Source organism: Phallusia mammillata, chromosome 2, assembly GCF_965637545.1.
Source record: "Phallusia mammillata chromosome 2, kaPhaMamm4.hap1.1, whole genome shotgun sequence".
Classification (NCBI taxonomy): domain Eukaryota; kingdom Metazoa; phylum Chordata; class Ascidiacea; order Phlebobranchia; family Ascidiidae; genus Phallusia; species Phallusia mammillata.
The window spans coordinates 20,490,335-20,513,821 of NC_137253.1; the positions used below are offsets into that span (position 1 = coordinate 20,490,335).

The window sequence follows — 23,487 nt, forward strand, 5'->3', positions numbered from 1 at the left end:
CGCGTTCGGCATGAGCCAATTTCAGACATAAGAGTAAGTCTGTTTAAAAGAAAGAAACACAAAATAAAGTTGCAAGCTGAAACCTTTTATGACAGGGAGTTTGTCAAACAAAGGGGGAGTGTTTTGATGTGATGCATGTGCGTGAAAACCGCATTTGAACCGTGAACGTTGCGCTGGTCTCTTTCACAGGCGGAAACTGTTCTAGCAACAGGCGTCGTGCTGATGCCTAATGTTTCAACAAAATATGAGAATTTCAACAAAATTATGTGTTACTTTTTTTCTTGTTGACAGAAACACTGTTTAAGATATAGGTCTGCTGTTTGCCAGCAAGTTATATATTTTTATTTATTGGATATTATAATCAGTATTAGTGGAGTAAAAAGAATGGATACTGATCGCCTTGATAATGAATCTGAATATTCTGTCAACACAAACAGGTACATATTATAATTAGGGATGTTTAAGCAACAGTGATAGTTCAGCTAAAGTGATCTGTTTCTGTTGTAATTAAGTATTAATAAATGTGTAAATATATCACTATGTGTAAGGAAAATATTTGTTGTTAAATTTGCAAGACTACAATGACCTTTGTATTGTAAAAATCAAAACTGATGAACACAATTTTGTTGATGGTTTGGTATTCATGGTTTGCAACTTTTAAAATTTGTTTATGGTTTTGCTACTATTTATGATTCCTTACTTTCAGATCTGAAAGGTCACGACACAGAAGACATCGAAACAGAGACCACAGCAAACGACATCGTGGTCGAGGTAGTGGCATTGACCTTGATGACAGTGCAGGTTTGTATGAGAATGAAAGAGCAACAAAATAACCATGAAGCATTGCATGAGTGCTGAAAATGACTTGATCATAATTGCATGAAAACAGGACCCTGTGCAACAAATGCCCTGGAACTCATTTTTTTGTCAAGTATATGCCAAAACAGATACACCTTTCATGGCTATCAGATCATCTAAAGTCAAGCTTATAGCCTCTAGCTATATCAACATAAAGATAATCATCTTTAAATGCATTGTCAAGCTTTTAACAGTAGGAGAAGTTAAGGGTGTGACAAAAAAGAGAAAAAAAATACCAATTGTGTATGAACTTGGCTCCTGCATGGTGGTGGAATAGGATGATAAGTATGAAAGAAGATTATTTGAAATATTTTTATGAATGATAATAATTTGACAACTATTGAGGAAAAAACATCCAACGACACATACTTATGACTTAATTTACCATGTGGATGCTTACAAATAGCTTTTACAGCAGTTTAAAAACAATTAAAATCATCCACATGAATTATGTATGTTAGTATGGTTCATATTATTGTCCAAATACCAACAATTTGCTCTATTCTCATACAAACTTGCTTGTTTTAAAGTGCATGTTTATTGACGTATATAAGTGAGCTATATGTCAGTGGTTTCCATTCTGGGGCATAAGTTTATGGTCAATAAAAATATGTTAATCAACAAGCCCTAAATTTCTTGTTATGTATATATTATTTTTACAACTTATTAATACAAGTTTATTTTGTAAAATCCTTTATTGGCTCATGTCTGCATGTTTCAAAAATACTCTTACAAAACAATATATTTTGTTACAAACAAGGCAGAAAAATATTAGAAATTGACATGGAACTAAAGTTTGGGAACCACTGATGTATGTCACATGTGCAAACATGCCATATTGTGTTTTTTACATTTAACTTTACATGCGTGCATACAATATATTTTGAGAAGGCATGTTGCGGCAGCATCTTGTATGGTATGCAAATTGCAGAATAATTTGTGAACCAACCAATGGCAGTGGTGAGATTGTCATGGCAAAAAGTTATCTTTAATCCATAAAGTTATTGTGGCATTTTATCACAACAAGTTTTTTGATCAGCTGAGAAAACTGTAACGATCAGAACTCCTCCAATGGATGGAAGACATGTCAGCAGGGCAGATGAAGAAACAATTGTCAACATGCCAGAGGTAAAACTGATTAAACTGTGTGAAATTCCCTTCAATACCTTGCATCGTGGCATAACACTATTAAGACAGGTTAGGTGCTGCAGTAAACGCACACAGTAGCCAGTGGCCATGTCAATTGTGCGACTTATCCCTCTTCACATGGTTTACTTCTAATCCCGGTCACAGCTTACTTTGCCATGTTGCTGAATGGCCCTTGAAAACATCCAGTGGCCTCATAAGTGTTTTGTTAAAATACCAGAATGTGTCAAACCTTTGTAATTTTGTTTGCTGTATGTAAAACCCCACATGGAGATTTTATTTGTGCTATAAGGAAGTTGTTGCCTTTTAATTACATCCTGTTCTTTGTTATTGTCTTCTTATTATATTTTGTAGAATGAAAAATACATGATAATTTTGATTTCATATGAAAATTCTCCATTGTTTGATGCATTTCAGGATGACAATTGGGGTGAAACCAACACTTTTATATCAGGAACAACAGATGTCACACAGTTGAGCAATGAGTCACTAGCAAAACTTAAAAAGGTGTTTCGACTGGTTGATGTTACACTACAGTTTTTTTTAAATAAATCAATTAACAGAAACACATTTTTTAGCATTACTTTGTAACTAAATATATTCTTCAGGATCTACAATCATCTGTAGGATTTCATGACTGTGGTTTTGTGGCCACAATACTTTTTGCCTTTATATCATATGTAACACCTATCGCATTTGTGGTAATACCAAAAATCCTTGGTAAAAGCTTTCAAAATGATTCCTGTGGAACAGTGTGCAAGGTATATAATTGATTTTTCTGTTAAATCAGTAATAAATTATTTGTTACTATTAGCATTGACAGCATCTAATCCTTTGTACACTTTGCAGGGATCATTAATTGACATGGCATTCAATCTGTTTATCCTGTTAATCCTGTCTTGGGCAATTTTCTTCAGACAGCAGCGAACGAGCATGCCCAGAGTTTTTATGTTCAGGTAAATTTATCTTTCTTAAATGAAATCCGAAAAAGACACATGTTCAATAATCTTGTACACTCCAGTTGTCAATCCTGCTACTTCATGTATACATAAGTTTTGTGCGTGTCCAATGTTGTGTTTTTAGATAAACCCTGTTTTTTTATTTCTAGAGCATTGATCATGGTTCTTGTCATACTTGTGACATTGACATATTGGTTGTACTATGTGGTGTGGATTCTTGAAGAAAATGAACAGGACTACACGGTATTGTGACTTTTTAATTTACTGAACATGTCATATGTGCTGAACCAGTTGTAAATTATTTATTATTTGCTGGAAGTTTGAGACTGTCATTTGAATTTGCTACCAGCCAAAAACAGTTCTTTTGTAGACCTTTGCTATTTTGAAACTTTGTAAAAAAACAAGACCCCTCAACAACAAATGTATAAAGGTTTGGCAAGCCTTTGTGTCAATATTTACCTTTTCCTTTGTCAATTTCTAAATGCTGTGTACCAATGACCTGTCTGGGCCACACTTTGTGCCTTTATTACATTCACAGTGATGTGAGAAAGCTTGGGACTTATTGGCTTTTAAACAGGGATTTGGGTGTATTAGCTTAGCAATCAAAACCTCAAACGCACTTTATAATGGGGTGTTTTATGGCTCACTGGTTTTGCTGTTGCTGCAATGACCAAGAGCAATGTTTTTGCCAAAATTATTGAAACCTTAAAATTTATTGCACTGCTCATTCTTTTTTTTCAGTCAATCGTTGCATATGCTGGCAGACTTACCAACAGTCTACTCTGGTTGCACTATCTCTCATTAGCATTGCTGGAGTTGCGACACTTACAAAATACATTTGTTCTTGAAGTAATTCGCACTACTGATGGCGAAAGAAAGTTTTACAGCATTGGGGACCTCAGGTAGGAGGAAACATACATTTGTTCTTATTGGGTGCTGGGCTTTTGTTCACCATATTTTTACTGAACAAGTCCAAGTCGAGAATCATTTAGTTTAGTTTTGTAAATAATGTGTAAAAGACTGAGGTCTCAAAACCAAATTGGTTTCTTTACAATTGTTAATTTGGGGTCAATAACAAAATTTGGGGTTAACAACCAACTTTTTTAAACTATCTACATTTACCAGTTACTACCATGCCCTTCCTTCCAGTGGCCAATGTTGGAATTTTGAGCTTCTCAGTATTATTAAATGCTGTGCTTTAAAAGTTTGAATAATTTTTTTGACTTGGACTTGTGCAAATAAGTTTCAGATTGACTTAAAATGTGTCTAATGACACTGACCTGGGTGTAAACCAGTTAATAAACAACTTAAACTATTACTGTGACTCATGCATAGCGTAAAATTTACATCGAATTGCTGTATGATTTTTTTGTAATGGACTGAGTCATTCATGTGTTTGAGACAACTCACTGTGAACAAACTTTACACATTTAGTACAGTGGGTGATAAAATTTTTTCTGTAATGAGAAATTCAAAACATTCAAAGTATAACGTTAAAAAATGAAAACAAACCCTTGTTTAATGCTTGTAATGTCCACTATTGTGGTATAAAAAAATAGCATGGAAAATGTTTTTGGTAATGGCATTGATCTTTTAAGAAGTTGTACAACATACAAATGTGCTGATGTGGCTGAACTGTTGGCTCAACAAATATAACATCACTTGCGTGGTAAATCTTGTAAACATGCCCATTGTGTGATGTACATAAATCTTTTCCTTGTGTATACATAAAAACAAACATACTTTAAACCGTTTTTCTATTTGCCCTAGTATTCAACGTTGTTCCGTTTGGGTCCTCGAGAAATACTACTGTGACTTTCCGGTGTACAATCCCGCTTTGATGAGAATTCCGTCACGCAGTTCACGAATGAAGCAAATCACCAGCAATTCGTTTAAGGTGTACAACGTTGATGGTGAGTTGGCATTGTCGTTTCCCTTGGGGGACTAGTTCGCACCCTGGGTCGGCCGATTCTGTCGCCTCTTGTGGGTCTGTAACTTGATACATCAGATGATAGCCGCACCTTTGGGACTGTCGCCGACTTCCGTACTTGATGTGTGGAAAAGCCTCTTGACTCTAGGCTGTTGGTTTTGTTAGGTCAGCAAAAACGATGGATACAACTTAGACCTGTAACACTCTAATTATGGCAATGTGACAAAAAATGGTTTTGTAAATCTGCACTTAAAGTAAAACAGTGTTATGGCCAGTATTAATTACTCAAAGTGCCCATGGGTAAAACCTAAAAAATAATTTTGTTTGAAGTAAAGAAAACTGAAACAAAAAGTTAACAGAAAAAAATTAAGCATATGGACCTCGAAAACAGTCGCGCCCAAGTGTTTCATTGCTAGAAGGTACATTTCACGGCCCACAAACCAAACATGTGATGTGAACAAGTGTTTCACCTCAAACATTGCCACCAGCATCGTTCAACTTGGCACTTCACATTAGATGTAAGTGCAAATATTGATGCAACTACACGAGTTTTACAAGCCACTTCTTGTGGCATAACTGAAAATTCGTTGTCACTCGTTTTCAAATGACCCGGAAAAGTTATTCAAACGTGAACACTTGCACCTGTACTTCGGTGTTTGCTTAGCAAATACCCCAGCATTTTTGCAGTCTGGACGTACACAGTAAACGACCAATTTTGTTTATTTTTTTTGTTAAATTATTTGCTCTCTTAGTTCTATAAGTGTCTCAAAATTGTGTTGAGATCACACAATTTCGCTCAGAGAAGCTTTATTTTACGACTTTTATGTTACGATTATTGCGCTTTTACTATTGAACTAGCAGCTTGGTAATCAAAGAAGGGATTTTTGAACCGTCATTACTGTGGACTTTGCAGGTCAACCGGGCAACGACTCACACGGAATGACCCACCAGGCTATCATAGCGGCCGTAGCCAGACGACGAGATGCTGGACATAACGAACGGTATTACGAAGAAGCCGAATACGAACGGAGGATTAGGAAAAGAAAAGCCAGGTGTGGGAAACTACCTGTTTAGGAGATTTAGTAAATCGCCCGCCGCGTATAAGCTTATAATGGTTTGACGACTTCTTTGCGTAAGTAGTGGTGACTTTTCTCGAAACATTCAACGTCAAGTTTTGGAACGTACTCCTAGTATTACGTCACCACAATGGTAGCCATATTCAACTGGATTGTGCTTGTAATAAACGTACCTTACTTGAGTGGTTTAAACTCTCATGTAAATATTGTTATTGATTTTCCACAAAGAAAGATTTTGACACAGTAGAGACATTGTTTTCAGTGGTTTAATTTACTACAACAAAATATCCTGTTTAATGTACAATAGAAAATAGTTTGACAGATAACCCACGAACAATAAGTATTGTCATTGTATAGTTTTCAATATTAAGGCGTAGTGTGTGTATTTACAAGTCATGTGGATAATTAGTTTGTTGTGAGACGCGAAGTTGTGTGCCGTGCTCACGTCATCATCGCCATGGGACGCTAAATATGCATATCTGACTGTGAAAAAAATCAGCGCATAATAAACACGTTGGAGGCACCCGGCTGTGGCGCAAGGCTTGTGTTCCCTCCACAACCGCCGTGGTTGGCGCGAACTCAAACATTTAGCTATCACGTTGCGCGCTTGTCTCCACCGGGCTTGTCAGCAACTAAGCAAGTCGCTTGAGGGCCAAGTAATGTTCACCAGGCCGCGCGCGAAATATGAGCTTCAAATTGCCTGACATGCCCCGGCGTCTTGACCAAGTGGCTCGAGCCAGAGCAGAGGGCTACCCAACCCGTGACGGTAACCTGATCATGTGATTAACGTGTGCTTTCACCCTTTCAGGCTAGTGGCCGCTACCGAGGATGCTTTTACACACATCCGACGCGCGAGCGAACAGGAGATAACCAAAGCTAAAGGATCTGAATCTGTAATGGACCCCGAAGGAGCGTCGAAGGTATGGAGATTGTTTAGATACAGGCGTCTGGTTTTGGCTTCCTTGCACTAAATAGAAACATGGTTAGACATCCACGGAAGTTCGGTGCATTGTCGACAAACAAATCCCTGTTGTGATTGACATAAAACTGAGATGTTTTTGAAACGTAACCATGCGCAAAGAAACAAACAGTGACATTTTTGTTTTTGTTTTTTAATAAAAAAAATGCAAGTAACATTTTCATCAACAATTTTAAGTAAATGTTTGAAAACGCGTTGAAATGAACGTGTGCCTTGTGTACGACCAACCTTACAACAGTTTAAACATTTCAGTTCAAATATTAATTTCTTTTATAAAATTTATATCACAGGCGATATTTCCAGCACTTGCCCGGTCGTTGCAGAAATACCTCCGCACAACACGTCAACACCAGCATTACGATATTGACGGAATTCTCAAACATTTGGCTTTTTGTGTAAAGAATGATATGACACCCAAAGCCTTCCTTGAAAAGTGAGTTGTGAGCCTAAAGCCCAGAGCCAACGGTTTATGCGTGTCTAATACCCTCTAAATACCAGTTGCCCGATCAACCAGGGCTGAAACACGCAGTACAATTTGTTCTGTGGTAATCAGAAATTGAGAGGGTGATTACATAGGAATTACTAAAATCTTGAAGTGCACATACTTCATGTGTATTGCCTTGAGGTATGAGGCCCCGGAATACGAGTCAATGACTTTAGGACGGTCTTTAGCTGGTAATTGGCACACTTATAAATAAACTAGTTTAACGGAAAGCAAACTACACTTTTGTTTTCGGTACAAAGGAAATTATGTAAAATGAATTTCCCATGTTTGTCTCAATGACAATTTTCATAATCCTGTTTAAGAAGGCATATAGTCTGGGACCAAAATCATTAGGAATAGTAATAACGCGACTGTTTATCAGTCAGTAATTATTTCCGTTTGGTCGGTATATATCAGTGGTTCCCAAACTTTTTCATTATTTTGTCAAAACGGTCCCTTTGCCATTATTTCGGGGGCTCGCGGTCCTAAGCTGGAATGTGTATTTCAGAAAAACGAAAGCTGATTGCAGGATTTTCGCTAGTTATGCAAAATTGCGCATAATAATGATCTAAACCAGGGGTGTGCAACCTTTGTGACTGTGGGGCCAAATACAATTGACAAAATAAGATCGCGGGCCGCACCTGTGTATAACACAAGGTGATTTTACTTTGTTGTATACCAAATATACTTAACTACAAGTAAAATTTGCATTTGATTCTAGCCACAAAACGTCTGGTCGCAAAAAATGGTATCGGGCGCATTAATCCGCTCAAAAATGTATAATAGTTGGACTCGTTTGCCAGTACATTTGAAATCCAAGCTTCCCAGCGGGCTGCACAACCTTTAATCAAGGGCCGCATTTGGCCCGCGGGCCGAAGGTTGTACACCCCTGATCTAAACTCTAAAGACAGCTTGTGACATTACAGAGAAGACAAAAAAAAGCAGTACGATTGTGCGCGAACAATTGCATTTTTGATAGTTGTCATTCAATAAAGGCAATTGTTTAGCAATGGAGACAGTCGATTTCTCAATTCTCTTGATTTAAACTTATTCAGTGGCACAAACTGACGCTAAATAAGATTATAGAATTACTTTACCCGCTTCGCGGTCCCCCCAAAATTGCCTCGCGGACCCCTAAAGGACCGCGGACCCCAGTTTGGGAACCGCTGGTATATATGTTTGTTTGGTTTATGCACAGATAACATTGTAATGATGTTCCGGGTTCAAAACTGTTGCTGCTTTTTGCGCCCATGATATAACTGTTTTTCGTTGCATCAGATACTTGCACCCCGGTCCTTCTCTGACGTACGACCCACGTCAGGACTCCTCGCAGTGGGAGTTAGTCAGCGACGAACCACTTGTCAATATGCTCAAGGTACGTGACGTGAAGAATAGATGTTGTAAGAATTGGAGCGTGTACAACACAAAAATCCATAATGTTTGCTTTTAATATTACAAAACTCAGTTCGATATGAACTATATTGTTTTGTTTGCGAGAATTTGATTTTGAATTTTCAGGAATAGGGGGCTTTAATTAGAAGAAATATGTTTTGAACCAGAGTTGTAAACAGCCCTGAAATTGGAGCCCGAACGCACCCGAACCCGAAAGTACAAGCCGGAAACCCGGGCCGAACCCGAATCGCTTTTGAGAACTCCGTTTAGACCCGAAACTTTGATTGACTGGGCTAAAAAAGACAACAAACACTAGACAATGGTCTTAAACATTGCGTTTTGGGGCTGTTGGGCATAAATCCAGCAACTAATTACTTAGCTAGTTAAATTTATTCAAAATAATATTAATAATAATAAAAATAATAATAAATACTGACACGGAGTGCTAAGTTAGGCCCGAACCGAGCCCGCATTTTTAAAGAAACCTAGGCCCGAACCCGGATCCAGGCCGAAAAGCCCGGCCCGACTTACAATTTCTGATCTGAACACCTTTTTGTCAGTTTCAACAGGGACACATTTCTAATTACTAGATACACCTTTAACTATCCAGCTACATTCATAAATTTTAAACTAGTTATCCTCTTCTAAACATATCCGTTTTTTCTTGGTTAGGAGGGCAGCGTTTTCCGATTGAACCAGCAGAACTATTCACTTGTGGTAACCGCACGAAGGTTGCCCCGCGTTCGCCTGCAGGAAGTCTTTGTTGATTCATCGACCCACAGATTTGTGCTGCAGATGCAAAGTGAGACTTCGGTTTGATGCCGTGCCAAAACCGCTGCCAAAAAGACAATCGCGCGTCGTTGCCCGTAGCAACCGATTTTGCACCGCCAGGTGGTGCCACGCAGCAGGTGACGAGGTTTCGAGGTCGTTCCGTTGAAATTCGCTCTCTGCTCATGAGATTTATGTTCATTTAAGGTGGAAACAACAGCCTACAGTTTTTTGTGCATCAATGTAACTTTTGTAACAGTTTGAAAGTTTTTAGTGCAAGTTTGCTTTTATAAAGCTGCATGCTTTTTCCATTAACCATTAAAGGTTGATCATGTTGGATCTTCACCTATTGTAACAATGGCTGCAAATTTAAAGCTGCGAGTTTTCCCACTTTTTCTGCAGTTTAGAGGCAAAGTGTGCAATCGTGTAACGATCCACTGGCAACCCACATACCAAGTTTTTTTCGTTTTGTTTTGCGAATGTTGCAAAACTTAAGTAGCCCACAAACTAAAGAATGTTTTTTTATTGTGAAATGTATCTCCTATCAGTGTGTTTTAATCTTACAAATGAACTTATTCTTGAAAATTCCATTGAACTTTGATTTATTTGTTAAAAATTCCTGTTGGGTAAAAACTACGGTTTTATTTATGCACTGATACGGTTTTGCTGCACAGTTTTCTGCAATCGTGTTTTCGTGCATTTCAAGTTTGTGTTTTTCTAACTCTACGCGCAACGCCACTAGTTTTGTAGTGCGGCTCGACCATGTTTGTGGCCTTTTATTCTATGTGCCACGCGAAGCTGAAATCGTGAGGACCATGTGGCCTTTCGCTGCCAAAACAACGTAGTTTTTATCCGATCTTGGTCTTATGTTGTATGTGGCGCTGTACAGAAGCTTTTGTATCTAGATTAAATTTATGCCCACATTTACTGAAGCTGGGTTGTTACTCGAAAACCCACCTATATAAATTGTACAAATTCTAATGACGACTTGTATTTTTTATCTACACACGAACACACTGTCTCCTAATGTGCTTTCCACGTAATAAAAGGCGTCAAAACGGTTGATTGAGAGAAACAGATCGTTAGGTTTGTGATAGTTTTATCAAATTGATAATCACAGTTTCAAACACGATAAACGCTGGATGAGACGAAAAAGTTTCACTAAATTGTTCAATAATGAATTGATTTATTGCAAAGTCATAGCGGCACAATAACACAAATTATCGTGGCGAAACAGCTGCACAATGAAAGGCGTCGTTGGGCAGAGATGAACAAGTGCATGATTAAGGTCAAATGATACTGGGATTTTGTACTGCGACCGCAAGTCTTCAAACAAAATGATGTCACCTAAACCGCGTAAACAGGTCGGCAAGATGTTACTGCCCGTTTGGTTAGACCGCAACACCTGGATTGTAGGACAGGTCAACATACATACTGCGTAATACAATAAACGGTTCAACGCACCTGTGCGATAATGTGGTCTTGCTGCGGTGTGTCATACTATCTTATTAGCTACAAATTAAAAGACTTCGGCTTCGAATCTAAGGCAAATTTGCCTATTGGTGTTTTTTTCCATTCAATTCCATTGTTCTTGGTTTACTGTTAAATCGTACAAAAGGCGTGAAGTGAACATTAGCTGGGAACAAAACATTGACTAAATTCGTGAAATGCGTTCCGGGTGTTTTACGTTTTGAACTTTCGAATCTAAAAAAGAACGCACCTTGTTAACGTTTTACCAGTACGCATAATGTTATTGAAAAGGGCTGTGTAAATTATCCATTAAAAGTGTATTTTACTCCATTACTATTTACTTCCAGGAGTGGCACATTGTTTGTTTCTACCAAATCTGTCTGGCCGTTTATTTTTTATTTTTGGTCAAGGAGTGTTTCCCAATACGTTTTTAAAAAAAAATTACAAGCAATAGATACTGTCATTTACTAACCAGAAGATCTGGTAATTATGGGTCCCCTTCCCTGAAGGGGACACATATTGTTTTTATCTATAATATTTTTTTTCTTTCTAACGCGGATTTGTTCCCACGTTTTGGTCAAGAAAGAATGGTTCAAACTTTTTCAAATTTACACACATTATAGATATTGGTCTAAAGATGGTCCATGAGAATTTTGACCCCGTTTGATCCCTCGGTTCACCCACAGCCCCCCAAAACGTGAAATTTTTAAAACGGCTATACTTGCTAAAGTACTTCATTTAGGAGTTATATGCTTTGTTGTTTGGTGCAATATAAGGTATTTCAAAGAATTTTGTACCTTAAAAAAAGATTTACCTATTTTCACCCCTTAAATCCCAAAATATTCGTTTCTGTCTAACGCTGGTTTGTTAAATGCGTTTGGTCAAAATAGAGTGCTTTAAATGTATTCAAATTTGCACAGATGTTAGTTATTGTTCCGAATTTGATTCTCCTGAAGTTTGACCCCAAACGACCCAGCGGTTCACCCACAGGCCCCCAAAACGAAAAAAAATAAAAACGGCTGTACTGACCCAAGTACATATTCTGAGGGTTTCATGCTTTGTTGGTTGGTGCAATGTAAGCTATTCTAAAGAATTTTGTAACTTTTTATTGGATTCACCCATGTTTACCCCTTAAACCCCAAAATAATAAGTTTCAGGCCAGAAATACAAGCCCTAATGTGCTGAAATGTTAAACAATTGTTTGCAGTAGGTTATTCGTTTAGTATTTAAAAAATTTAATCGGCCAAATAGTTACTTTTACAGTCCATAACATCTGTACACTGTCAATCAGATAGAAGTCTCAAATCTCAAGGTAGTAATTCACTTGTTTACGATTAAATCGGGTGAATGCAGTGGGAGAGCTCAGCTTGACGTCCGGATGGACGTTTTACGAGACAATCGTGTTGGTGATTACAAATCAGTTGTTTTTGCGCAGCCATGCTATGTCGTTTTATTAAGTTATCAAGCTCATTTTCAGTTTTGGAAAATTGTGTTTAAAAACTGACCTTGAACGACAATATCAAGGTCAAAGCATGCGATTAAATTGAAAGTATTTTTCCTGTTCTTATTTACTGTTTTTTGTAATTATATGACAATAATGATGCAAAAACAATACGGACAAAACTTTTAAAGTAGGGTTAAGGCTAAAGTTGGTTAAGTTTTTCCTTAAGAATCTAAAAATAACCAGGATGTTTGTTTACCATAAATCCGCACAAACGCGCGTGTGGGGACCCATTCGTTTTTGCTTGCAAAAACAATCGTATGTGTAGATCAAATGATGTGTATAGTAAATTGGTAAATATCTAACAATGATTGTGCCCTATTTTTACTGTTACCAAATCGCATATGCATATGTGTGGGGACCCATAAGATTATGCTTGCAGAAACAATTGTTATAAAGTGCCAGGAAAAAGATAGGGACCCAATGCCAAATATATATCTATTATAAATATAGTAAATGGTATATGTGATACATCGTTAAATATGATGTAGTATATATAAACTGGCAATATATAAGTTAGGAAAACCACTATTCTAGTTTACTCTGAAACTTACTGTAGTTACAACGTAAGTTTCAAAGTAAATTACCAGATCTGCTGGTCTGTAAATGAAATGTATCTTTTGACCTCCTGATCACAGTAACAGGTGCACTTGCGTGCCAGCATGATGGCTGCTGTACTTTGCTAAACACTAAACCACGCTGCGCTGAACTTATGCATTAGTCATGATTGGCAGGTGCGATTACCGTGTTTGGCAGGTAATACAATCAGATCACTAAAACGCATAAAAATAGGGTTGTGAGTTGTGACGTTTTGCCGGTCATGTAAGGAAAGTTTGCTACGTTTCCAGATAAAAGCTTGTTACAGTTGAGTGTCTTTGTTGGATCCCCGATGATAAGTTAGTGTCGATACTGTTTTTATTCCTGGAAAAAGAAAGTGCTTGTTTTGTAATCCAATCTTATGTTGCAAATGTATTGTAACATTGCGACTAGCATTCCATACCTGATCGGTTCCGAATAGTTGAATTGTATTTTCGCAATATTTTGTTGTTAAACTTTTGCCATAACATATCAGGCAGTTTGGAATATAGAAAAGGATTGGCCGCGCTGTTGATTGGCAGGAGAACAATCGCAGCAACTGCGTAGATGTCATCCGATAATGTAACCCCTGCAAGCATTTATTTATTTATTGTCAAAGTCGTACTTTGTTCTACCTTCGTTTATGTGTCAATGGATACAATAGTTTTGACTTTTCTTATTATAACTTGTGGGTTGATATGTGTGCCGTCATTGTACTGACCTGCAACGCTAATAAATGACATCACACATATCGGAATCCAACAGCAAAAGTTGGTAATGATAATGCGACTGATTTTTGTTTGAAGTGATGGAAGATAATTGTGTCCACCGCGCCTTGACAATCTGGAACCATTTTTGCTGTATCTGAAGTGCAGACGTATAATGGATCATAAATTGCCTATGCACAGCCAGTGATATGGTATTTAAAGATTTAGAACGCTAGTTCTGACCAATTGTCTTTGTAGGCAACAACTAAAAAACGTGTGAAGTGTAACATGCAATTTGCGTCGTAATCCTAATTTAATTGGAGTGAATATTTTTATGCCGCCTTTATCGGCGTAAATTGTTGAAAAACATTTTTTACAATTTATCTGGCAGTGTTGGTATAGATTCAGATGGCAAAACAATAGTAAATAGTGTTACCTGTATATAGCGATGTACGTCAAAATCATGCATAAGAATGCACAAAAATTAACAGAGATAATAAACATAGAGTAACCCCATGCTCGGTCAACGCTGGGTACTGGGAAGAGTCGAGGCAGACAAACACCGTGGGCCGAATAATATCCGAAGTATAATTCAGGTTGGATGGTGGAGTTTAGCTTCGCAATTGACTCTGTTAGTGAACGCCAAGTTGTCGACCTGAAGATAAACGCAAATTATATGTTTTCCCGACCTTTTTAATAAAAAACGCTAAACTATATATTTATAAACTGCAGACAGAGCACTGTTTCGCCATCCAACGGCACTCCAGCTTGTTGGGAGTAACAGGGTAAAAACTAGTGATGTACCGAATCGGCTAAATTTCGATTCGGCCGAAACCGAATGTTCGGCGGTTTTGCCGAATAAATTCGGCCGAATCAACCGAATCATTTATGACGTCACGCGAAGTCGCACGCTTCGCGTTTAACGTGAAAAAAATTTTCATCTACCAGGCAACCAGTGCAAAATAGTTGTGTTTCGTCCTTATTTCAGTTCTGTGGGGTTTAAAACTGCCTTAAGCATGATTGGCAACCTACCAATGAATTACTAATTTTTTTACTACCGTGGGAAAAACGATAATGTGTTGAAAAAGATAAACATTGACGCAATTTTCGTTATGTTTGGGCTTTTGAAAGATTGCGTGGACCATAATAAGCAGAAAAGACACGTTTAACGATTTAAATTTGTGTTCGTAAAAGATTTTTTTTTGCAATTCGATCATTTTTGCAAAGATTCGGTTTCGGCCGAATAATTTGTTGCGATTCGGCCGAAACCGAATCTTTGCAAAAATGATCGATTCGGCCGAATAAATTCGGCAAACCGAATATTCGGTACATCTCTAGTAAAAACCCATGCCTCGTCTGTGGGATGCCACAACTGGGCATACACCACAGATTACATAAAATTAAGTTTTTCACACATCAAAGTACATGTGCAAGTCAGTTCCAACGTCAGGGTATCATTTGTGGTCACATAATGCGCACGATATAACCGTAATGAACCAGAATAGAATAGAAAATGCATTTGCGAACCGTAGAGACGACGTGAGATGAAACCTATCGTTGTTTGGACTGTCGAAAGTTTGAAGCCTTTCAACAAATGTTTCGAATTTATTCCTCGTTGGATTTGTTAGATATGGGTTGTTGGAATACCTACAAAATAATCTAAAATTACAACCTATTTAAAAGCACGAATGTTAGCAAGTTAGTTTCTTACCATACGGCAGCCAAAAAATAATCCTGCGTGGACGGAAGAAGAGGAAGAACGGCTATTGTTATTGCCAGTATCCACGAAAATGCAATGGCAATACCAAATCGCTTGCTTCCGTTTATGGAGCTAAAGGGTCTGCGAAAATCATCCTGTTTGTAAAACCATAAAACTTGAGTGTGAACCACAGAGTTTAAAGTTTGGACGAACCTCGCCAGGACAAGTAGTCTGTAGGTTGTCATGATGGTTAGGATGAAGACAGAAGACTCAACGCTAATGACTGCAAGACATCCAAGCGCTGCACAGAAGCCACTGCTTCTCCACTGAATGTCATGATGACAGTACGTTCCCTCGTAGATACTGTTTACGGCCCCCAAACAGATTAAATATACCTGGAAAATGCATTTTTTTTATAATGGATAAACAAAAAGGCAACAAAGCACCTAACAAAACCGTTACCACAAATTTCGACAAAAATATATATTCCATTAGTATTATGGGTGTTTTGGCCAGGTTTTCCGGTTGCAATGGGACATAAACGCTAATCTAAGGTGCATAAAACAAAAACAGCAAATGGCTAGTCTCCATGTGCAGAGAAAATATCACCTCATATAAACAAAATTTAGACATTTTAGACTTTAGTGTATGAGCACATTAAGCGTCCATTTGTTCTGCAATGTTATAACCATATCAGTATCACTCTTACCCCTAAAAGTAGATCCGAAAGGTTTAAGTTCAGTACTAGAGTTCGATTCACAAAAGCAACTGCAGATTTACAACTTCGCACTCTCCACAGTCGAACTCCGTTATGAATAAATACAGCCGTGTTGCCGAAAAGAGCAAATATTCCTGTTGTAAATTACAGAAATATGACGTGTAAAATGTATAGTGTATTATATATACCAGCAAACCTGTTATCCACACAATAGCTTGCAGTATTGGAGAACTAACTAAGAGCTCATCTGACGAAAATGGACTTTTAGAACAATTTTGACATTCGTCCTCTCCGCCTTTGCAATCTTGCACACCATCGCAGACCTATTCCCGTTTGTAACATTGCATTAATAGTTAAACCGATGCTATCCAGTATCCAAGATTTGTCTTCACTGTACCTTATGCCTGGGAGTGTACTTCGGTTGTTCGGATAAGCAGTAGAAGTGAGTTGTAAGGTCGCAACCCATCTCATCACTGACATCGTGGCAGTCAGAAATTTGATTGCATCGGGCAGTTAAGGGTATGTGAATTGGCAATCCTGACTTTCCATGGTCAGCACAATAGAATCTACAATTAAAAAAGTCTAAAACAATGCCCCTCATCCATGACAAGGTTTGTAATTAATTATACCAACCTTTCAGGACAATCAATTTCGTCTTCTGACAAATGTGGTTGGTTGTTTCTACACGTTGGGTAACCGTCACAAACATCTTTTCCGAGCAACGAAGTTCCAGAAGTGGGACACCTGAAAAGACATGTTTTTCTCGAAACGCCAACAATTTGCCTACAGGTCGTAATTGCAAATGACTGCAGTGCCAGCAGACATGCCGTCATAAACGAAGTGCGCTGATTGAAACAGCGCGAGAAACTTGTGGCACTAGTGTTGAAATTTAGGATGTGATTAATTGGAACTGTTGTGTGCTTGATGTATGTTGTATCACTTGGTTTTGTGGTTTTATTATCGCTTGGTTACTTTTGCACTGCTTTTGACTGTAAGTCTCCACAGTCATTTAAGAAGTAACATGCTTTGTTGCTATATGTTAATTACAGGCTACCAGCACGCACTGAAATCCGTATTTTGGATTTTTGAATCTGCAAAATGATGGAGGGGTGATATTTCTGCATAAGTCCGGATTACATTCGTCGTCCATATCAAGACAATCAGGCATTCCATCACACGCTTCAGCATAAGCTGGTCCCTTGAATATGTAAGCTGCAAAAGGAGCAGAGTAGTTTTGTGAGCTCAAAAAAGATATTTTAAACCAAAATTGTTTTGCCATTACCTCCAGGTCTGTTCTTATCTGGTATGTTTGTTTTGCACCGATAAAGTAAGTTGGGCCCAGTTTCGTCAGATCCGTCATTGCAATCGGTATAATCTAAAGGACCAACGTTGGAGATTAGTGGCAAGGTGCTTTATGTTGAAGGGAAAATGTATGACCTACTATCAAAGCGCACGTGTTTGGGCAAATACTGCAAACCATCTGAGCAATTGAACATCTGTTCGTAGTTAAAAGCGCAATTCTGTTCATCTTCATGGTCAGGGCAGTCAAACGTTTGGTCGCAAACTTGTGTCCGGTTCACGCAAATAGCTGATTGATTTTGCTGCAAGGAACACATCACTTGGCCAACTTTGCACGCGCCACAGTCTTGATTTGCTAAATATAAAAAAATGCAACAGTGAGTGATGGTGAAATGATATTTTAGACGCTTAAATTATTTCCAAGTATTTACCTTGGCAGATTTGCTCGCATATTGCTGGTCTGTTGTTTGTGCAGAGACATTCGTCGGAGAGGTCTTTGCAATGAAAAGTAGCGTCACAGAGTTGCTTTGTGGGAATTACCAAAGTGTTGTCCAAGCATCGGAAGCATTTGTCGCTCAACACAACTGACGGAAGGGCAAAATAAGTACGTTAACAAGAATGGTCTTTAAATATGATTCATTATTACTCTGTGTGTAGTTTAGGGATGAGTTGTAAAAACTTAATGACAAGTTAAAGGCATGGGTAACTTTAGCAATTAACAATTGCTAAAGACGATTTAGTTTATTAACAATTTTGTTCAATTAAAAAGAACATCGCTATGTAGACGTATAAGTGTAATGTCATAACAGACAACAAGAACCAGTCTGTGTAACAGGATGATGACCGACGGATCCGCCTTCACTCATTAAATTTACAAAATACACTTTTTGAGTGTTCGAAATTAATATTTCTGTTTCATAAATAAACGATTACACTGACGCTAAGCGCCTGTCACTCTTTTGGGGTATATTGGTATTTCGCCTTGTAGACTATACCAAACCGGTAATTTCAAACATACGAGATCTCAAAAACATTAAAAAAAACGCTTGAAATTCAAACCTGAATTTGAACCAGAATCACAAAAGCATTCGTCGGTACCATCATCACAGTCAGAAATCCCATCGCACCGGTGTATTGTCGGCAGCATGCAGTGACTTGTTAACCTCGTCTTTGTGACCGCGCATTGAAATCCCTGAACGTCCGGCCTTGGGCAAAATTTACGTCTCAAAATCGAAATACGTTCAAACTAGGGCTGTTATCAAACAAATAATTATTTGATTATTTGAAATTTTTAATTATTTGAAAATTTATCAAATAATTTTTTACTCATTTCAAATAATCAAATAATTTTTTCCTATGCAGTACACCTCGATATATGTACAAAATCAATTTATTTGAACACATTGGGGACTTTTTATGAAATTGCGGGTACACAGAAGCACTTAAACATATGTTTTCAGCCTTATATTAATGTTCATTACCCAATCCCCCAAAAATGTTGGACAAAAAAGCATGATAATTTTTTGTTCATTCCGGTATTAGTTACACCCAGGAATAATTGAAGTTTTTCAAGCAAGTGATTAAAATGGTATAGATCACTATTCAATTCAGCCAGTATCCCAAAAAAAGATGTTGTAATAGCGTAAAATACACACGGAATATGTTCAGATGGTTTTGCCAAATTACGGAGGATAATTGAAGTTTGTCCCTATCTGTACTAATTTATTATTTTAAACAGAAAAAAAGATGTAGCCTAGATTTAATGACTAAGAGCTTACAAAATTCGTTTAGTAGTTTTAACTATCCTTATTTAATAATGACTCTGGGACTTACATATCCGGTATTGTAAATTATTTGAATTATTTGATTATTTGATTTGAAAGGAAAACAATTATTTGATTATTTGAAAAATTAAAAACCTTTATTTGATAACAGCCCTAGTTCAAACCAATGATATTCTTACTAAATTTAAATCATTTATTTAATTGCCCTACATTTAAGTTGTGTTTAATCCGGAATGCCGACTGTCATGTAAAAATGCACTTTGATGTATAATTGCAAAACATTGCATAGATTTATAGGCAAAAACAAAAAAAGACCATGTATAGACAAACATTCGTTCAGAAGATGGTAAAAAAGTGCTGAGCTTGGTAAACCATGGCGTTTTTTAAATTTTGGAGAACAAATTAGGTACAGCAGACCGTACCCGTATTTCCATTCATCTGAACCATCCATGCAGTCGACAAAATTATCACAAAACTGCACCCGAAATCGAAACATGTTCATGGGAAATGCTGTGACACAGTTAAAAGTGTGCGGACAATTTTGTTCATCACTTCCTAAAACAAAACAAAAAGTGACATGCTCGGTGTATTCGAAGTTCAATTCCTAGAGATACATGTAGCGCGGTAAAGCAATTGATACATTTCTGCATTTAGAGCTATAGATTAGTCCAATTAGAGCCACTAAAAATGCTGCTGTACACGTCGGTCGATGCTAGTTTCATAAATATTTAATTCGAACAACGATTAGCAACACACATTTTGAAAGCGTTAGCTTTAAACATGTTATTTACAGGTATGCAGAACCTTACTTATGGAGAAACAAATCAAACAAAACATATAACTTTCCGAAAATATTAGTTAAGGGTGATGAAGTACCGAGATTAGTATTGCTTACTTCACCTTTTTACCGACTCTTTGATTGGTGGTTAACACAAAAATGTATTTATGTTCAGTGGTAGCCTACAATTTTATGAGCGTAAGTCACAACCTCCTATTTGACGAACTACACCAAACAGGTCTTACTAATCCTTTTGCTCTATTACACATATTCCCATGCAACACATGATAACCAACGTGCCTTACGCCCAGGTAGAAAAGCCGTACAAGCCGATTTAATCCTATAACTCGCATTATGGAATCGTATTTCTCCAGACAAAATTTCACGGAATGGAAGGTTCTTACCGAAATAGCAATCCAGTTCATTGTCGCACATGTATTCTGATGGTAAGAAACAAAATGTTTTGACTCCTCTTGCCAATCTGGCACATTTTGTTCCCGGGAGGTGTTCATGCAACGTTGGGTCATATCTTATTTCATCACTTCCATCTCTACAATCATTGTATATTGATAGATAAAAAAATACGATAAATTTTTTGAGTTTAGGGCATTTTAAAACCTATTTTTTCATCAGAAATATAACCTCAAGTAAAAATAAAAAAATAAATGCTTTCGATTTTTTGTTTACATGTATGTTTGCAAAGATTGCATGTAAGAAAACAATTTACTTTGAATCTAATACTGAAATGAAAAGGAGATTCCTCAGATGTTGCGCCATGTTGTAAGCGTGAAAACAAGGTAGTTAAGCATGATATCGGCTGTAACAGTTTACGTATGGTTTGTATATTACACGTTAGGAATTCATGCTTTACTTTCTTTTTGATAGTTTCTGTACACAAGAAAGCTCACCTACAATCGTCATAACCGTCACAAAAGTTATGACGATCAATAAATCCGCTCTTGTCCGGACAAGCAAACGATAGGAAGAACGAATCGTTGGTTGCTTGTAAACGCGGGTTATCTGTTGCAGTTGTTCCTTCAACGTTGTGATTTGTTGATGTGATGAAACTTGAGACACCACCTGCAGGCATGAAAAGTACATGCCGTCGTAACCGTAATAAGACCAAGCGTGTTTTGCATTGATTTAAAAATAATCTTTTGTTTGACGTACTAAGTCAGGAGAAACAACAGTCATGCTAATCATTTCCATACCGTTGTGGATATAAGCGGACAATGTGTTTTACTTTGGTTGTTCATGTAATTTTACCTTCGATACTGATGTTACAGCATGGCCACTTTGTTCATTTTTTATGTAATTATTTCGTAGGCAACTATCAGTTTAGTATTGCAAGACCCTACTGGAAAGTTATGAAACATTAGTCTTGTCGTAACAGACCTTGGAATACCCAAAACTGCAAGTTAACTGACTTCCAACCAAACTTTAATGTAAAAATGTTGCGTGCTGAAACAGTCATTATAAGTGGTGTTGTTTCCACAAAGACTTAAATTTCAATGAATTTTGAACTAAAGTTTCAAAAAAAATAATTTAACCAGAGAAATGTGACTAAAAAACTGTGTTTGAATTTAGCTCTTAAAACGTTTCCGATTGACGCACGTGCACTTGATAAGAACCACAAAACCATAAGGTCAATTACGCAGCCTAAAAGGAAAGCTATATTTAAACTCTCCACTGCTCATACAATTGCTAAGAACGTGTGTTTTGTTGACTCGCACATTACAGACGCATAAATGTAACTGTAACAAAAAATGCAGCAAAATATTTCAACGCACCTGAATCCAATGTGCCAACAGCCAGAATATTCACTAGCAATGACCACCAACAAACAAGGCAAGCATAAACTTTGTTTTCCATAAATGCCACCAGGTTGTACTGAGGCTTCTGACTTTGCTAATGTTACATTAAGCAGACCTCTTATTAAGACTGTGTTTTGAAGTCAACAATCGGTAGCGCGTGAATGACTGACTGTGGAGACTGACAAAACTACCTGTTTGCATTGAAACGCCTCTAGGCCAAATGGTTTTAACAGAGCTGGCGTCTACTGCGTTTGTCGGAACTCTGTCGTTATCAAACAAAATTAGTGTATGATTGGGAGGATGATCGTACGTACGCACTGTTGTTGATCGGTTTCCTTTTTGTGAAATTGACTTTTTTGCTGCGAAACTTCAATGCAAGTTGTCAATTTGAAACGAATAGTTTTAAATACCAAACTCAGCAGTTACAGGTTTTTTTGAACTTCCGAAAGAGTTACATGCAAAAATGCCTTAAGTGTACAAAAAAAACGTTCCTGGATTAAAAAAACGTTCCTTGATTATGTACGTACAACAGAAACGAAAATAATAAATACATGCTGGAACTACGGTCGGTCAACATGGGAAAGGAAAAAAACAACATTACCACCAAACCACATAAAGCTGGAGTAAACTTCCTCCGAACGGAACGTTGAAAAGGGAAGTTGTCGTCATCTGTTTATGCCTGACAACTATATAATGATTTTCATTGGAGTAAACGTGATTGAACTATAGACCGCACCTGGGCGTGTGCAAACTGTTTGCGACGAAAATAGATGTATACTTTTGCGACATGCCATAATGACAAACTAATTAAGGCGATGACTCACGATTAAGGGTGCTGAAAACAACTTTTAAAAGTTCAATTTTAACATTATCATAACAGGTATCGTTTTCAGAAAAAGTTTATTGTAAAGTACCGGACGTTTTAGGGTATCTTACAAGATGCCCTCGTCCAGATAATGTATGCTTTTTCAAAAAAATGTGAAGTGTTTTACCGTGATAATGAATTTCAAGTGCCAACACGCGCCTTACTCGAACTCGAACACGTGCTGAACAAAGACACTTGTCAGAGTTACAAATTCTAAATCGACACTTTTTAATACTTTTTTGTGTGAATAATGTTACATCTTATTTGACAGTCATTGCTGATTTTTTATTAATTTCCGGTTTTCCTTACAACAACCTGTGTTGCAATCTGATGCGTTGTGTTATGTAACAATTCACTTCCTTATAGTTTTCAGTGATAATTGCAACGTGATTCAGTCCCGTTCGTTCCAGACCTCCGTGGAATGAGGTACTACGTCAAGTGCATTGAAAGGGATTGTTCTGTCGTGTAGAATGTCGAGTGTAGAGTAGACTGGGTAGATGTAGAAGACGATTGTTATTGGTGAATTGCTTTGTGCACATGTAAAACGACTGCATATGTAAACGACTAAACGACTCCTAAAGTGAACTACTTCAAAGGTGAACTTTTATCGTGTATTTAACTTCAATGACCTAATATGTCATTACTTTTTGTAATAGTTGCCCTGTGGCCAAACTTTTTTACCAG

The 23,487-nt window shown here is 37.4% G+C and overlaps 2 protein-coding genes across 3 annotated transcripts; one reads left to right on the forward strand and one right to left on the reverse strand.

Moving 5' to 3' along the window:
• Positions 1-268: 268 nt before the first annotated feature.
• On the forward strand, positions 269-10,657 carry LOC145212656 (vang-like protein 2). Of its 2 annotated transcripts, none has more exons than XM_080080861.1 (14): positions 269-437; positions 707-801; positions 1,898-1,986; positions 2,422-2,511; positions 2,613-2,765; positions 2,854-2,960; positions 3,113-3,206; positions 3,705-3,865; positions 4,734-4,876; positions 5,807-5,945; positions 6,778-6,889; positions 7,239-7,381; positions 8,711-8,807; positions 9,497-10,657. In XM_080080861.1, exons 1-14 carry the CDS (start codon positions 385-387, stop codon positions 9,641-9,643), a joined length of 1,623 nt encoding a protein of 540 aa, XP_079936987.1. In that variant the 5' UTR covers positions 269-384; the 3' UTR covers positions 9,644-10,657. The 2 variants fall into 2 exon arrangements, with proteins under 2 accessions (XP_079936987.1, XP_079936988.1); XM_080080862.1 differs by having other exon boundaries at positions 270-437; positions 707-771.
• On the reverse strand, positions 10,205-22,153 carry LOC145212655 (uncharacterized). The gene is made up of 20 exons (XM_080080860.1): positions 21,915-22,153; positions 21,033-21,204; positions 20,529-20,674; positions 19,769-19,901; positions 18,622-18,767; positions 17,994-18,146; positions 17,705-17,917; positions 17,546-17,638; positions 17,328-17,475; positions 16,897-17,007; positions 16,661-16,829; positions 16,460-16,586; positions 16,255-16,397; positions 15,759-15,940; positions 15,558-15,686; positions 15,374-15,493; positions 14,283-14,501; positions 13,861-14,003; positions 13,564-13,728; positions 10,205-13,484 (listed from the first exon to the last, which is right to left on the reverse strand). The coding sequence occupies exons 1-20, from the start codon at positions 21,994-21,996 to the stop codon at positions 13,423-13,425; spliced, it is 2,856 nt and encodes a 951-aa protein (XP_079936986.1). The 5' UTR covers positions 21,997-22,153; the 3' UTR covers positions 10,205-13,422.
• Positions 22,154-23,487: the final 1,334 nt, after the last annotated feature.